Genomic DNA, 14,023 nt, shown 5'->3' with positions numbered 1-14,023 from the left:
CAAGCTCCTCACGACGGCGAGAGCCTGGATTCCGTCCTGGAGCCTCGCGAGCGTCGCAACTTCTTCCTCAGCCTGATCGGCAACATTCCGATCCAATTTCGCTATCTGAACACAAACCCGCACACGACGCAACGATCGGTCAATGACTTGGTTCGACGTCAATCCGGCGCCCTCAAAACGTCTTTGTAAAATCATACAAACCAGCCATGGCGGAATTGGCCGACATCCCCTGCACCGACGCCGGATCTACTCCCTCAGCCTTGGCCTTCTTAGCCAGATGCTGCTGTCTCGCACGTCGGATGTGACCCAACCTCGACACCCAATTACTCGAGTACGGCTGCATGGCCTCGCCCGTATCCAAGTAGATCTGGCTGGCCACGTTGCTGTGCAAGGCGAGGATGCGAACAAACGTTGGTAGAGCCTCTGCCGACAGCAGCTGACCATCTCCCACCGGCGAGAAATCCGGCATTCCAGGACGACGCTGCAGAGTGACCTGATAGAAGACAGCATCGTCCGGATTGGCAGATCCCAGATTGACACCTCCCCGCGTCATCGGCGAAATGCACACGTTGACATAGTTGAATTGGCCCGCAATGGTGCCGAACTTGTAATCTCGCCCCGACTCGTTGAAGACAATGTGAACAAAGTCGTTTCCGATCAAAGCCTTCTTGGAGCGTCTGATGGGGTCGCGCTCGTCGTTTGGCATCAGCGTCGCGGTGTGGTAAACGATTTGACAAATCTCGTCCGTCCACACGTAAGCGTGCTTGCCGTGCTCGTCGTTGTTACGATCCAAGCCGCCCGTGTAGACATCCTCTTGCCCCTTGAGCGTCACCAAATGACCGAGACCTTGCAGGAAGCGAGTGTACGCTCGTGAACCGTGGCGATTGCTGAGGATGTCCACTTCCTCTTCTTGGCCCGGTCCGACGTATAGCACGCCGATCTTGTGGAAGTCGACCACCGGGGTAAAGTCGATGGCTTTGATCAGCCTTGCCGTCGCCGGTTCATCTGGCAGCGGGATGGGGGCAGTGTCGTGGAGCATGTCTGGATACGTAGAGAGTTGCAGCGCGAAGAAACTAGGGTCGACCTCGGGCTCCTTCGTGGTGATCTTGGCCTTGGCGGCTGTAATAGGAGCGTTGCTGGTGCCTTGCCCATCGATCGTTGCTGACGACTTGTCTGCCGTCCGGAGAAGATCTCGCATCACTTGACGCATCGCAAGGGAGCTCTCGGCGAGTTCGTCGCTGAGCGCGCCTGAGTGCACAATGGACGATCGAGTGTTCTTGACCGAAACGGAAGAGGACCGTGGTCGAGGGGCCAGACCGAAGTGAGCAGGTCCTAGGGGTCGACGGGCACGCAGACGATCACTGACCTCGAGTCGTTCCTCGACGCGACGGCGTACATTGCTTCCGATCTGCTTATCAGTGGTACCCTGGGTGTGCTCGCCCTCTGTCATTGCAGTGGGCTCAGTGAGCTCGTCGGTGGGTGCATCGAGCGTCGGAGAGTCCATCACCTCTGGATCGCGGTTCATCATAAGCAAGGCCGGAAGCTGGTCCTTCTCTCCATTTTCGTCCGGAAGGATGCCCATCGGAACGTTTTCCAGCTTGCACAGCATCGTTGCTGTCCCAGAGGGGCGACGAATGACGATCTCGACCCAGCCAGCTTTCTTGGCCGTCGAGACGGTGAGCAGGCCGTTGCCCATGAGCCACGTCTTGGAGTGACGAGCGGCCTCTGTACCTCGACCCGGGCCCGCTGAGGGTGCGCCCATGATGAGCTGGTTGACGAAGGATTTTCTTGGCTTCGAATCGGCATTCGAGTGGGTGAATCTGGCAAGGAAGTCGAAACACACCTGTGTCTGATCCGAGAGCGCCTCCATGGCCTCGTTTGCCTTGAGCAGACCGCGCGAGATGTACGGGAGGTACTTGGGTCGATCGCCAATCTTAAGGATGACGAACCACAGCGAGATGTTGTAGAAAGCCATCAGCATCACGTACTGCGACAGCGAGAAGGTCGCCGGGCTTGCACGGTAATCATCACGTGTCGCTGCCTCTGGGCTCTGGTGATACTCGATGTACTGGAGCACAATGCTGAAGACGCGCTTGTAATCGGTCTCGGTAAAGTTGGCGTAGCAAGATGGATGTTGAGCCACGGTCGCGATGAGCTCGAGAATGTGTACGCTCATGGTCATGTGGGAGCGCACAGCAGTGAGCGTGAGCAGCATGTGCGAGAAGAAACGCGTGAAGCTCTTCTGCATCTCGTAACAGGCGATCGACAAAGCTTTGATGCAAGATCGTGCGGTCGTGTGAGACTTTTTAAGGCCGCGGATGAAGGCGTCCACCATCTCGTCCTGCTCTGCTCGCGAGAAGAGCGTGCGATAACTAATGAGGGTGACAAGCGTCTCGTAGACCACGGCGGTGACATCCGTCTTCTTCAAGGCGTCTGGCAGGACCACTTTGGGCAAGAGCGCGTCATCGAGAATGCCTTGACAGATGTCCTTGCGTAAATGCAAGACTTGCAGCTGCGCCTTTGGACCGCAGAAGAGGTGCTTGTTGCTTAGCTGATGGGGCAGGTGGCACAAGAGGTACGATACAACCTCCCAATCCGGCTCCGAGCGCAATATGTCGATGGCGATGGCGAGGAATTCGGACACGGGTACTGGCGCAGGCTTGTTGTCCTTGTCGCTGTGAAGGTGTGTGTTGCCCGCACAGCACTCCATGTCATTACGCTCGTGAATGTACGTGTAGATGATGTCGCTGCGTAGCGAGATGGCAGGCATCTCGAACGACACGGTCTGCGGCAGCCGCCACAAATGCTCGTAGGACGCAGGACGTTGTGCCCTGTTTTGGCTGGTGCTGCGGTCCCGTTCACCTGCATGACGCTTGTTGGAGTCGGAGCTGCGCTCGGATCGGCCTCTTTCCCGAGATAGATCGCGGAGGCGTGACACTGACCTGGTGGTGGGATCTGCGCTGCGCTGAGTATCGCGTCCTTCACGCTCGCTCCGCACGGCTACAGGTGCGGCTTTCGAAGCTGCCCGAGAGCGTCCATCGACATTTGACGCTGAGCTCTGCTGTCGTCCCATGTCGAGGCCGTCGTCTGCCGCGGCCGGTCCTTTCATCAGGATTGCTGCGCTTGCGCAAACAAGGTCATCGAGGTCGCCAGTGATGTAGACACGATGCTGACGATCAGTGCGCAAACGCAGCATCCACTCGAGGATCGCCAGTCTGGTCGAGGTACATGCGGAGCCAGCGGATGACGATGACGACGAGCCGGAGGCTGGTCTGACCTTGAGCAGATCGAGGAGATCGCGGAAGATGGCGATGCAGCCTGCACGTGTCTTCCTCTCCCACCGCTGACGGATGGACAGGTCAATGTCTCGATCGACCGAGTTGGCGATCCAAGGTGTGCTGAACGCCATACGGTTGAAGATCGCAATCAAGTCGAGAGCTGCATTGCGAGCCTTGGTTTCGGAGAGATGATTGCCACGGGTAGGCCGGGAGTCTGTGCGATCGTCTTCAGTCTCGTCTGCTGGCGTCTCGAAAGCGACCGTCTTGTGTGCCGGAGCCGAGCGCGCGAGCCTGCAAAGCAACTTTCGAACCTCGACAAAGACCTCTTCCAAGTCGGTGTCAGCCTGATTAGCGGTAGCGCTCTGCACGGCCTCGGTGTCGGGATCGATCGGACCGGGAATCTGAGAGCCGCTCAAGACAGCCGCGTGAACAAGCACGGACCGCAAGAGAGACTCTGTGCGGGTGTCGTTCTCGGAGGAAAGGGTCGAGTTCGCCAAAGGCAAGACAATGTCGGTCATGAACAGGTCGCGCTCTGCAGTCAGATCTTGCACAGCATTGTACACGTGATCGAAAACGAGCGAGACGAGATCGTAGCGAGCTCCTTGCTCAGATGTGCTGGTCCGTGACGGTGTGCGGTAGAAGAAAGCTTGCAAAAGAGCTCGGATGTTGGAAAGCCAGTCGGGATTGCTCGGTAGGCAAAGATGCTGCGTCCAATAGTATCGGACCAATTTTGAGATGGTGGCATCGGGGAGGATTGGCGAGAGTGTCAGGAGGAACGAGGCCAACTTTGGGGTCCAAGGCGGCGAATGCGCTGGAACAGCCTCCTCGCCATCCACTGTAGGCCTCTGGTCAGACTCCATTGACTCTGACGAAGCCTTTGGCGGATGAGCGATGTTGAGTTTGTCCAGCAGCTTCAACATTGCGAGCACCGGCGACGTTTGCGTGACAGCGCTCGGAGTGATGGCAGCTGTTGAGCCGGATGCAGTGCCGCTCCTCGTCGAAGTAAGGTCGAATGATGCGTTTGTTAGCTTGAGACCTTCGAGATGCCTCTTCGCCTCGATGGTAAGGTCGAGAAGCGCTTCCCAATCGGAGCGTGCAAAAAGCTCTTCCCGGACACTTTTACTAGTTCGTGGATTGGAACGATCGGCAGCAGCCTGTCGCTCCGACGTGGCGCGCTTGGATGGGGTCAGCTGAGACTCGGTCGCGGGCGGTGCGGAGGGCAGAAGATCCGAGACGAGATCGAGGACTTCGAGGTCGAGCGCGTCGCACTGTCGCTTCAACGCGGCTCGCAAGGCTGGCATGATGAGTGTCAGTGTCAAGGATGGAGCAAGAGCGTCCTCCTTTTGAGGTTTGTTTGACGTCGCAGACGCCGTGCCTTGCTGCTTCTGCTGTTCCTGCTCCGCCACGTGCGTAAAAGCCAGACGGAAGAAGCTGACGGCACCCACCAAGACGGCAGGATCCTCAGGCTGCGTAACCTTCGTCGATGCGGAAGGTCCCGTGAGGATGATGCGGGCGGATCGAATGGCTGCATTGGCACAGTGGCTCCTCAGGATGTTTGAAAGAATAGGCAGGACCTCTTGGTGCCAATCCGCTTCGTGAACATCCTTTGATGGGATGAAGCCGGGAGAGCGGGGATCGATGCGCGAATAGCCAAGAAGTCGGCAGAGCATCTTGACCACCACGTCGATGCAGGCGGAAGGTAGATGACCATAGCGAAGCGAGGCATCCAGCAATTTGAGGCAGCTGCGGACCTCGTCGAGGTGAAGCTCCGGACCAACCCAGTAACTGGAGGCGAAGAGCTCGGAGTCTTTCCGTGGCGTGCTCGTCGTCACAGCTGTTTGGCGGCTAGGCCCCAGCGTTGCCAGCATCATTGGAGCAGCGCCGGTTGACTTGGCCGAAGAAGCGGTCGCGGAAGCGTGCAGCTGAGTAGTGACCGCATCGATGGATACGGGCTTGTACGACGATCGTGGCGTAGCGGAGGGTGAGGTCTCGTTGCTTCCAGGGGTGGAGCTGATGGTCTCTAGACCATAGTACGAGTATCCGTCCACCAGCGGTCTTGCGTCGCGCGAGCGGGAACGGCGAGAGGACGGTGTAGCCGCAACCGAGCTGCGTTGCGGACCGAGCAAAGGTGTGCTTTTGAGCGGAGGGGAGCCAATGGCTGACCCAGGAAGGGTGACAGCGTTGGCACTCGACTCGCCAATGATGAGCTCTGCAGCACTACAAATCACCATTTCGGCGTGCGGGAGCGGGATCCTGGCAAAGCTGTACTTGAGTATGCCAGTGAGGAGGCGGAGGCACACCTGAACGTCTCGCTCTACGGCCGATAGCTGAGAAATGGCCCGGGTCTGCTGAATTGCCATCTCATCGGTGTCGTTCTTGGCCCCTTCTCGCCCGAGCCTACCGGTCTCGTCGACGTAGGGTTGCAACTGGGCACGGATACGTTGCACCTCTATCCAAGCTACATCAAGCCAGCGGGTCAGAGTCACGATGAGGCCAGGGAAGCCCACGACATCGCGACCGTCTTTGGCGAGGACCTCGAGAGCGCCAAGTTGTGCCGGAAGTCCTGCGAGGATGATGCGCGAATTGTCGCCGACGACTTCGTCGTCGATCTCGCTGGCAGAGACACTGAGAACCAGGCGGTAGAAGAGGGCGCGATCGATGGATGCAAGAGGCTGGTCGCTGTCGGGAATCTTGGATGAGAGGGAGCCGGGAGCGCCGTTGCGAAGCTCGGTCAGAGCAGGCGAGGCGTTTGCTGCGCGCTTATCGGCGAGCTTGACCGACAAAGTAAGAAGGTTGCATGTCTCGATGCGGAGCTTTTGGGGCTGTTCGGCGGTGAGCAGCAGAGTGCAGAGGCGGAACACTTCGGCGAGGGGGACGTCGTCGGCAAAAATGGGCTTCGGGCCGCTCTGCCGTTCGACGGCAGCTGCCAGTGCACGAACTTTGGGTATACGTTGTCGAACTGCTTCGTCGCGCTCCTTTGCTGTCGCCGGAAGCGGTCTCCTCAGGTCATCGAAGAGCGCATCGTAGGCACCGCCTTGGGGCGGCTCGATGGTAGTGAGGTCGTAGGGAGATATTGGCTCGAGAGAGGCGGAGGTGCCAGGCTCGAATGGATTGCGAGAGGCTGGCAGAGAAGTGGTGATGGGTGCCAACGGAGTGCTGGGCAAGATGCCGTTGCCCGGTGCAGTGGGTGATGCTGAAGAAGCTGACCGCCCACCGCCTCGGATGGTTCGAAGGATATGGTTGAAGCTGCTGCTCGCTTTGGACGTGGACGCCGATGTCGAAGAGGACGAAGCCGCTACGGCGGTGGAGATTGGCTGCGACGCCGACGAAGGAGAGCGCATACGACTAGGATCCATGATGAGATTGCCTTGGCGTCGAGCCAGACGTTACGTCGGTGTGATGCTGAGCCAAGCAGTTGGGCTTTGAGCAGAGGGTGAGATTCGGCGTAGCTGACGCTTTAGAACATGATGCGAGAGGAGAGAAACGATTGCGATATCTGTCGATAGTGGTGGGAAAGCGCAAAGGTTGGATGGGAGAGTCCCCTCGGCTTGTTTGCAAGAGATGGTGGGTCGCTGTATGCCAGATCGCAATCTTGTTCACGCATGAGCCAACTCTCGGGTCTGGATGTCAAGAAGCCGGCATATCAAGCCTACGGGCCGCAAAGGCGTGTTCTTGCGTCGGACAGGCGTCGCTGAATGGGCCCACAAGATTGCGTATTGTCAGGTGGACTGCTTCGAGCGCGATGCCGATGACGAACGGTGTTGCGCCATCTGGATGGGTTGCGAATCTCGGGAGAGATAGCATGAAGCGGACGTGACGGCCACAGCATGCATGCTTCCATGCTTGCATGCACGCTCTCACATGGCTAGGGCCTTTTTCGGTCAGTGACGTGGTGCGCCCGACTGGGCCTAGGCGCCCGAGTGCGTAGCGCCTACAAAATAAGATTTGCTAGGCGAGCAAAATCAGAGTCATCACGGAACGGTCTGAGGAGCTATGTTTGCGACCCTGGCCAAGGCTGACTCGGGAGCGTTGATGCAATTCCTCCATCGGGTGAATCTGATAGGAGTTTTAGACCGATCTGATCGTGATCGATTCTGCACTGTTTTGCAACAAAATCTCGTACGTGCCATGGAAATTGGAATAATTGACGGCTCTCCCGTCGCTTTCCGGGGCGAAGCGAGTGAGTGCATCACAGTGATTTCCCATTACAAATCCAGTTAATAGGCGCGTTCTCTGCTGTCTGCTGCTGCCTCGAGGAAGGAGACGGATCGGACTGTGTTGGCCGGAAGCTGATGTGCGGTGTGGCCATTTGCAAGTTCTTCTTGCAGACTGGTCACTGTCGGCGGTGAATCCTAATTCGACATTTTGTTGCTCGTCACCAACGCCAGGGTTGTCTTTTTGAGCTACCTCCCATCATCATCGTGATCATCTCTTTCATCCCTCTTGATCGACACTTTCCCTACATAACCGCATTCGACATGCCATCTTCATCCGTCACAGTATCGCTCCCCGCATCGGGCGAGGAGTCCGTCTTCAGCTCGGTCTCGAGCTTCTTCTCGTCGCTCTTGCCAGTCGCTCACGCCGAAGAGGTAAGTTGTCCGGCCTTTCGCTTCACACCACGCCGACCTAATGAGCACGTCTCGACACGGCGCAAATCGATCCGCACTCTTGCAAGCATACCACGATGCGTCTGCCGTACCTGGAGGCGAGTCCCTTGCACATGAAATCGGCAGGACCTAGGGTTACGGCATCAACACCGACCTAGCGATGGCTCCGACGGTCAAGGTCTTCGAGAGTCGATCCATTGGCTCAATCATCAATGCATCACCATGCTCCGCTGCGGATCGGACCAGCCGATAGGTGTCTACGTCCGTTTTTTTTGTGTCGATTCACCGTGCATCGACAAGCTTCCCGTCCAACGCGGCTCTTCCGACACACAGCCCACCCTTCGCTCAGCTCGGCACGCTCAAATCTTTCTCCAATATAGCATCGAGCAGTTGCTAACAACGAAATTTACATGTCTTTTGAATCCGAACCTCTAATTAGGAGTCTTCCGACGATGCTGAGGAGGAGTCCGAGGACAAGGAGTCCGAAGGAGAGGACGCCGAGGAGGAGGAAGAGGAAGAGGAGGAGGACGAGCCCGAGGACGTAAGTACAGAGCTACTTGCGGAACACTGTTCACAACACGACCATCGACTCACATATCACTATTCTCTTCAACCGCACCGCCCGCGTCGAACCCATTGACGATCCGCAGCCCGCGCCTGCCATCTACGAAGGTAAGTCTGCAGCTCCTTTTAGCTGTGCTGCAACTCGCACCTACGGTCTGTTGAATCGCAAACTTACAGTTTTGATTCCTTCATACGTGTCAATCAACCTCGCTCCGACAGACTGCGAAAAGTCGAAGGCCTGCGCTCCACTCAAGCACCACTTTGACGAGTGCACCAAGCGTGTCGAGGAGGGCAAGGGTTTCGAGGGTGAAAACTGCATCGAGGAGTTCTGTAAGTTCTCATCGATCCTCATTCTCCATCTTCCGATGCATTCACGGACCATACTGACTCTCGATTCTGTTCTGCTCGAATCGAACAACAGTCCACCTCGCTCACTGCGCACAAGAGTGCACCGCGCCTAAGCTCTTCAGCAAGCTCGTGTAAAGAGCACTCCCCATCTTATCATCAGCTTCGTCACCCACTCTTCCTCCATTTGTTCATGTTCAATTGAAGAAAGAATACATAGTGGAAGGCTGGAAAGTGTGCGAATGGGCTCTGTGTGTTCGTCGTCCCCTTGGTACTGGAAGAATGTTTGTGGATTCAATCGCATACCTTGGTTCGGTCTTGTCCAGCGCACTTTTTGGTCTGGCGACTGTACCACGGGGCTGATTGTTGATTTCGTCTTGTGACAGCATCCACATAGTTCGGATGATCTCTGAACGAACAAGAGGGTTCCTCATCTCTTATTACATGGCCCGAGACCTTTCTTTGCATGCGGGTCGTAGAGCTTGTCACAACTTCATCGGCGACTCGACTCTACCCAGCTAAGCACCACGTCTCTCTAACAAGATGGATGACAGTGTACAGCTGCATCGAACCACCTCTCAACGCAAGAAAACAAGTGATACATTGCAAGCAAAAAGAGAGCACATGGAAAAGGAAGGTCAACACCGATGCGAAAGCTCAGCGCACATCGAACATCTTCTCGAGAACACCTTCTATCCGCATACCATGCCGTACGTCAATATGAGTATGTGCATCTAGTTGATCGGATCCTCGCCGTTCCAATGGACCAGATCCAAACAACGATCGATCACCTTATCCACCGGCCACCTACCCCCCGGACCACCTGATCCATACTTGAGATGAAGCAGCGTACCCACCTCGTCGCACGCGCGCAGCACATCATCGATATCCTTCTTGGTATGCGACGCACTAACACAGAATCGCACACGCGATGAAATCAGCGGTGTAGCAGGATACGCAACCACCACAACCACAATCGGTGGCCGAGCGGGTCGATCAATGTTGGCTGGCGAAGCAGGATCCTCGATCGCCTTGCGCTCCTCGGGGGTCATATCCGACTCCTCAACAGCGAAACGCTGCGATGGAGGCAGCACAGATGATCGGTCCAGCATCATGCGCGAGAAGAGCGACATCTTGGCAGGGTGGAAGATGAGCAGAGGAACGATCGGCGAGTCGCGGTGGCCGTAGACGATGAAACCGAGCTTGCGAAGACCGCTGCTGAGGTAGCGCGCGTTGAAGGCGAGTCGACGCAATCGCTCGCGACCTTCGCTGCCATCGAGAAGGTTGCGTGGCAGCTGCACCCAGCTCGGCAAAAGAGCAAGCTCCTCGGGATCCCTGCCGACGCCCATGATGGAAGCCATGGAAGCGACGATCTGCGTAAGAACGGGAGGGGAGAGCGTCTCACCGTAAACGTTGGCGTGGTTCGTCAGACGGATACGGTCGACGATGTCCTTGTCAGCGGCAATGTAACCGCCGGCAGCACCGAACGATTTTGTGAAGGTACCCATGAGGATCTCGACCTTGGCAGGATCCACGCCAAAGTAATCGCAAACGCCTCGACCGTGGGGGCCAATGGCACCGACCGAGTGGGCCTCATCGACGTAGAGGTGGAATTTGTACTTCTCCTTAAGGCGCATCACCTCGGGCAGGTTGACCAAGGTGCCCTCCATCGAGTAGAGACCCTCGACGATGAGAAGGATCTTCTTCCACGGACGGTGCGTGCGTGGCATGCCTTGACTGATGCATTCGCGCAGGAGCGACTCGAGCTTTTTCATGTCGTTGTGCTTGTACTGGCGGATGTGAGCGCCACTGAGGCGAGCGCCGAAGCGAATCGAGCTGTGGTTGTATTCGTCCGAAATGATCAGGGTTCCGGGACCGGCGATGGCTGGGATGGTAGTGCTGTTGGTGGCGAAACCCATGCTGATGACAACGGCGTCCTCCTTGCCGACAAACTTGGCGACAAGCTTCTCGGTCTGCTTCTGCAGGTCAAGATGACCAGCGCCGAGGCGGCTGCCGTAACTGCTGACACCGTACTTGCGCAGACACGTCTCGACGGCATCTGCGCAGCCACCATGCGACTGGGCGAAGCCGAGGTAGTTGTAGGCGCTGATGTTGAGGGCACGCGTCTTTTCGCCGTTCAGACGGAATGTTTGGTAGTAGTCGAGAGCAACACGATCCAGACAAACGACGGTTCTGCCGCACACGCCTGTGACGGGACGGCTGAAGCAATCGTCCATGCGGGCCTTGAGACGTCGTGTGTAGAAGCTGTCGAAATCGGAGTTGAGCGCCGCATAGCCATCACGCTCGACGAGATGGTGGTAGCTCTTTGGGAAGAGACGCTTTCCGGTAAAATCGCGCATGTGACCGATGAGGATGAGGATGATGTAGCTAATGTAGGTGGTCAGCACGGTGAAGTAGCTGGGTTCCTCCTCTACTGGGTTGGGGAGTGGATCGCCACGACGATGTTCGGAGGTGTAGCGATAGTCCGGGTTGGCGCAGTAGCCGAACTCGGAGTGGATGAGCGTGGCTCCGTCCTGGCTGCTTTCGTAGCTGGTGGGGGCCTGTACGCCGGCTGCGCCGTATGCAAGACCATTGATGGCACCAAAGGAAGCATCGCCCTTGCCCGCCTGGTAGCGTGCATGGAGACTGCGTTGGTGTGCGTCCTGGACAGATTCGAGGCTCTCCACGGATGCAGAAGTGGAGCCGGTGGTGAGACTCGGCGCAGCTGACTCGACATCAGGCGAGCTGTCGGGGCTCGAGAAGCCGGACCAATTGCGGTGGTGGTCGGCATGCTCGACTGCAGCAGCTGACATGTTGACGTTTGCGAGTGCGGGTGGTGATATGGCAACAATGGGTGTACCCTTTTTAAGGAAAGAGGAGAGAGAAGGCGAATTTGCGGCGGGTGACGGCTTGGAAGCGGAGGACGACCTTTTGGTGGAGCTGGTCGGTGTAGCGAGTTGATCGGTTTGGACAGCGTCGTTGATTGCTGGGACAGGCACCATGGTATGTGGGTAGACTAGTCGACGTGAGCTCGGTAGTGCGTGGTCGAATGGGTGACTTCGACGGTGGCGCAGAAGGATACAACAGATCCAAGGGCTTGGCGGTGGAAAGCGATCAGCCTGGTGCGAATCGACGACGAGAGCTTGTCGTCAAGGTTGTGTTAGCCCCGATCGTCGCGAGACACAGCGACGGGATCGCAGCGACAGAGTCAGTCGGAACCGGCTAAGCAAGCAAGCTCGATGTGATGCTCGAGCTAGGATGCGGAGGCTGGTTGCACGGGTGCGCGAACACCTCAACCGATCTCGGGGTCGTGTAACGACGACGTACGGACGCCGATGATGTGTTGAGCTGCGAGTCGATCAAAAAGCGTTGGGCGCTTGGTCAAGTCGCTTTGAGGACAGGATGGTTGAGGAGCAAGATGTGGTAGGTTAGACTTAAACGACCATCATACGCACACACACAAAATCGAATGAAACTGAAATTGGCAATCATCAAGGGCGAGCTGCAGCCGCAACAGCAGCAACAGCAGCAACAACAGCAACAGCAACAGCACCGCGGCGATCTCTCGGCTCCTCAGCGCAACCCTGACCGGAAGGGAAATTCCGACAGCTCTGGCTGAATGCCTGTCGCGTTCGTTGTAAACCGCTACACTTTGACGTTGACCACGCCTCTGGCTCGAACGTCCTACCCTGTGTACGGGCGTGGCCGACCAGAGCCTGTTTGCAAAGTCAAAAAGAGAAACAAAAGAAAATGAAAAACAACGCAGATCGGAGTTAATTTTGTTACGCTTACGTCAGGGCTTTGAGGGAAACATTCCCGGACGAGAAGCAGACAAACTTACGCTGGTCGAGACCAAAAAGTTAGGAGAAAAGTGATTCGAAGACGCTGAGGTGTTGATCCTCGGAGGTAATGCTGATGGAGATATGAGTCGGAATGAGAAAGGAGAGGATTCGAGGGAGGGGCGGACGGTCTTTGGCAGACGCAGTGGCCTGTCTGCTGCACCGCACTCGCCCAAGGAGGACGGGAAGGAGGTTGTGCGGAAAGGACTGGTTGGTATATATAGTTTCTGTGGATCGAGACAAGACTAGCCATAACGTCCTCGACGAAGTCGACGCAGCAACGCTGCCCTCCTCATCACGAACGGACGGCTGCACGACATGAGAGTGTGCGGTCTCAAAAGAGGCTGCAAGGCAACCCGATGACGGCGGTGGGCCCGTTCTGACTCATCTGGCTAAACTCACCATCGAGGCGCAATGTGCTGTTCGCAGCATGAATCACCGGGCACGATGGGCGGTCTGTGCACACAGACGGCAATGCGAATCCAAGCAGGTGAGCTCGAGTTATCACGTTGGGTGTGTGATTGCTGTTTTGGGTGTGTGGCTTATGCGAACGCTATGTAGTCGTTCAAAGTGCATAGGATGCAGGTTCATGGGCGACACTGTGAGGTGCAGTCCCACGTAGCTAATGTAACAAATGCGGCAAGTGAGAACCAAGACATGGCGAAATGATGGAGAGCGTCGGAAGGGAAAACAGGTATCGTGCGTTTAAACACGGACCTTGCCGGCACCACCCTTCATCTGCTGTCGCGAAACCTGGGGACCAGCACCACCGGCACCGAGCGACTTGACCTTGTTGGCCTTGCGAACCTCGGCCTTGGCCTTCTTGTCCTCCTTGCTCTTGGCAACGGCGGCCTGGCGAGCGGCAGCACGCACCTCGGGCTTCTGGTTTCGGCGAGCGTTGATCTGCTCGAGCGAGGCACCGACGATACCACGCTGGTGCTTGACGGTCTTGCGCGAGCGCTTCTTGGCGACCTCCTCGGTGACACCCTTCTTGTGGAGTCGGCGGTAGGCGACAGTCCAGGCGATCTTACGGGGGTTCTTGCGCTGCAAGAAGAGCGACTCGTTCTTGGAGCTGACAAAGCGGAAGACCTATGACGGGTGTGGAAAGTAGTTCGATAGGTAGGCGAGACGAGAGTGAGTTTGACTGTTCTCCATGTTATGATTGATGCTTGCCAATGCAATCGAGGAGGCATATGTGCGATGGAATGGTGCGGAAGGGATGTCGCATGGTGGTTTGGACAGAGAGGGCCGAATTGCTTCTGATCACCGGCGCACCGAGATCTGGATGCTTCCAGTGGTCCGAACCAGTTCCGGTCCCTTCTGCTTGCTCCATGACTCCATCGCCTCCTGCGATCCGATCTGGTGCTGATGGGAAACTTACCTTGTTGTC

The 14,023-nt window shown here is 56.9% G+C and overlaps 4 protein-coding genes across 4 annotated transcripts; 1 reads left to right on the top strand and 3 right to left on the bottom strand.

Annotated features, from left to right (window-relative positions):
- Positions 1-172: 172 nt before the first annotated feature.
- On the bottom strand, positions 173-6,634 carry PHSY_004935 (potential GTPase Activating protein; the record flags this gene model as incomplete). Its single annotated transcript, XM_012335547.1, has 1 exon — positions 173-6,634. The coding sequence occupies one exon, from the start codon at positions 6,632-6,634 to the stop codon at positions 173-175; it is 6,462 nt and encodes a 2,153-aa protein (XP_012190937.1).
- A 637-nt stretch (positions 6,635-7,271) lies between these two features.
- Positions 7,272-9,316, top strand: PHSY_004934 (ubiquinol-cytochrome c reductase complex subunit; the record flags this gene model as incomplete). Its single annotated transcript, XM_012335546.1, has 5 exons — positions 7,272-7,458; positions 7,779-7,867; positions 8,325-8,426; positions 8,536-8,779; positions 9,192-9,316. 5 exons carry the CDS (start codon positions 7,272-7,274, stop codon positions 9,314-9,316), a joined length of 747 nt encoding a protein of 248 aa, XP_012190936.1.
- Positions 9,317-9,528: 212 nt separating this feature from the next.
- On the bottom strand, positions 9,529-11,607 carry PHSY_004933 (hypothetical protein; the record flags this gene model as incomplete). The annotated part of the gene is made up of 1 exon (XM_012335545.1): positions 9,529-11,607. The coding sequence occupies one exon, from the start codon at positions 11,605-11,607 to the stop codon at positions 9,529-9,531; it is 2,079 nt and encodes a 692-aa protein (XP_012190935.1).
- Positions 11,608-11,659: 52 nt separating this feature from the next.
- PHSY_004932 (60S ribosomal protein L24) lies at positions 11,660-13,974 on the bottom strand (the record flags this gene model as incomplete). The annotated part of the gene is made up of 4 exons (XM_012335544.1): positions 11,660-11,780; positions 12,636-12,706; positions 13,351-13,722; positions 13,909-13,974. 4 exons carry the CDS (start codon positions 13,972-13,974, stop codon positions 11,660-11,662), a joined length of 630 nt encoding a protein of 209 aa, XP_012190934.1.
- Positions 13,975-14,023: the final 49 nt, after the last annotated feature.

Source organism: Pseudozyma hubeiensis, assembly GCF_000403515.1.
Source record: "Pseudozyma hubeiensis SY62 DNA, scaffold: PHS45, whole genome shotgun sequence".
Lineage (NCBI taxonomy): Eukaryota > Fungi > Basidiomycota > Ustilaginomycetes > Ustilaginales > Ustilaginaceae > Pseudozyma > Pseudozyma hubeiensis.
Note: the sequence above shows the minus strand (reverse complement) of the source record. Positions and strands in the feature narration are given on the sequence as shown.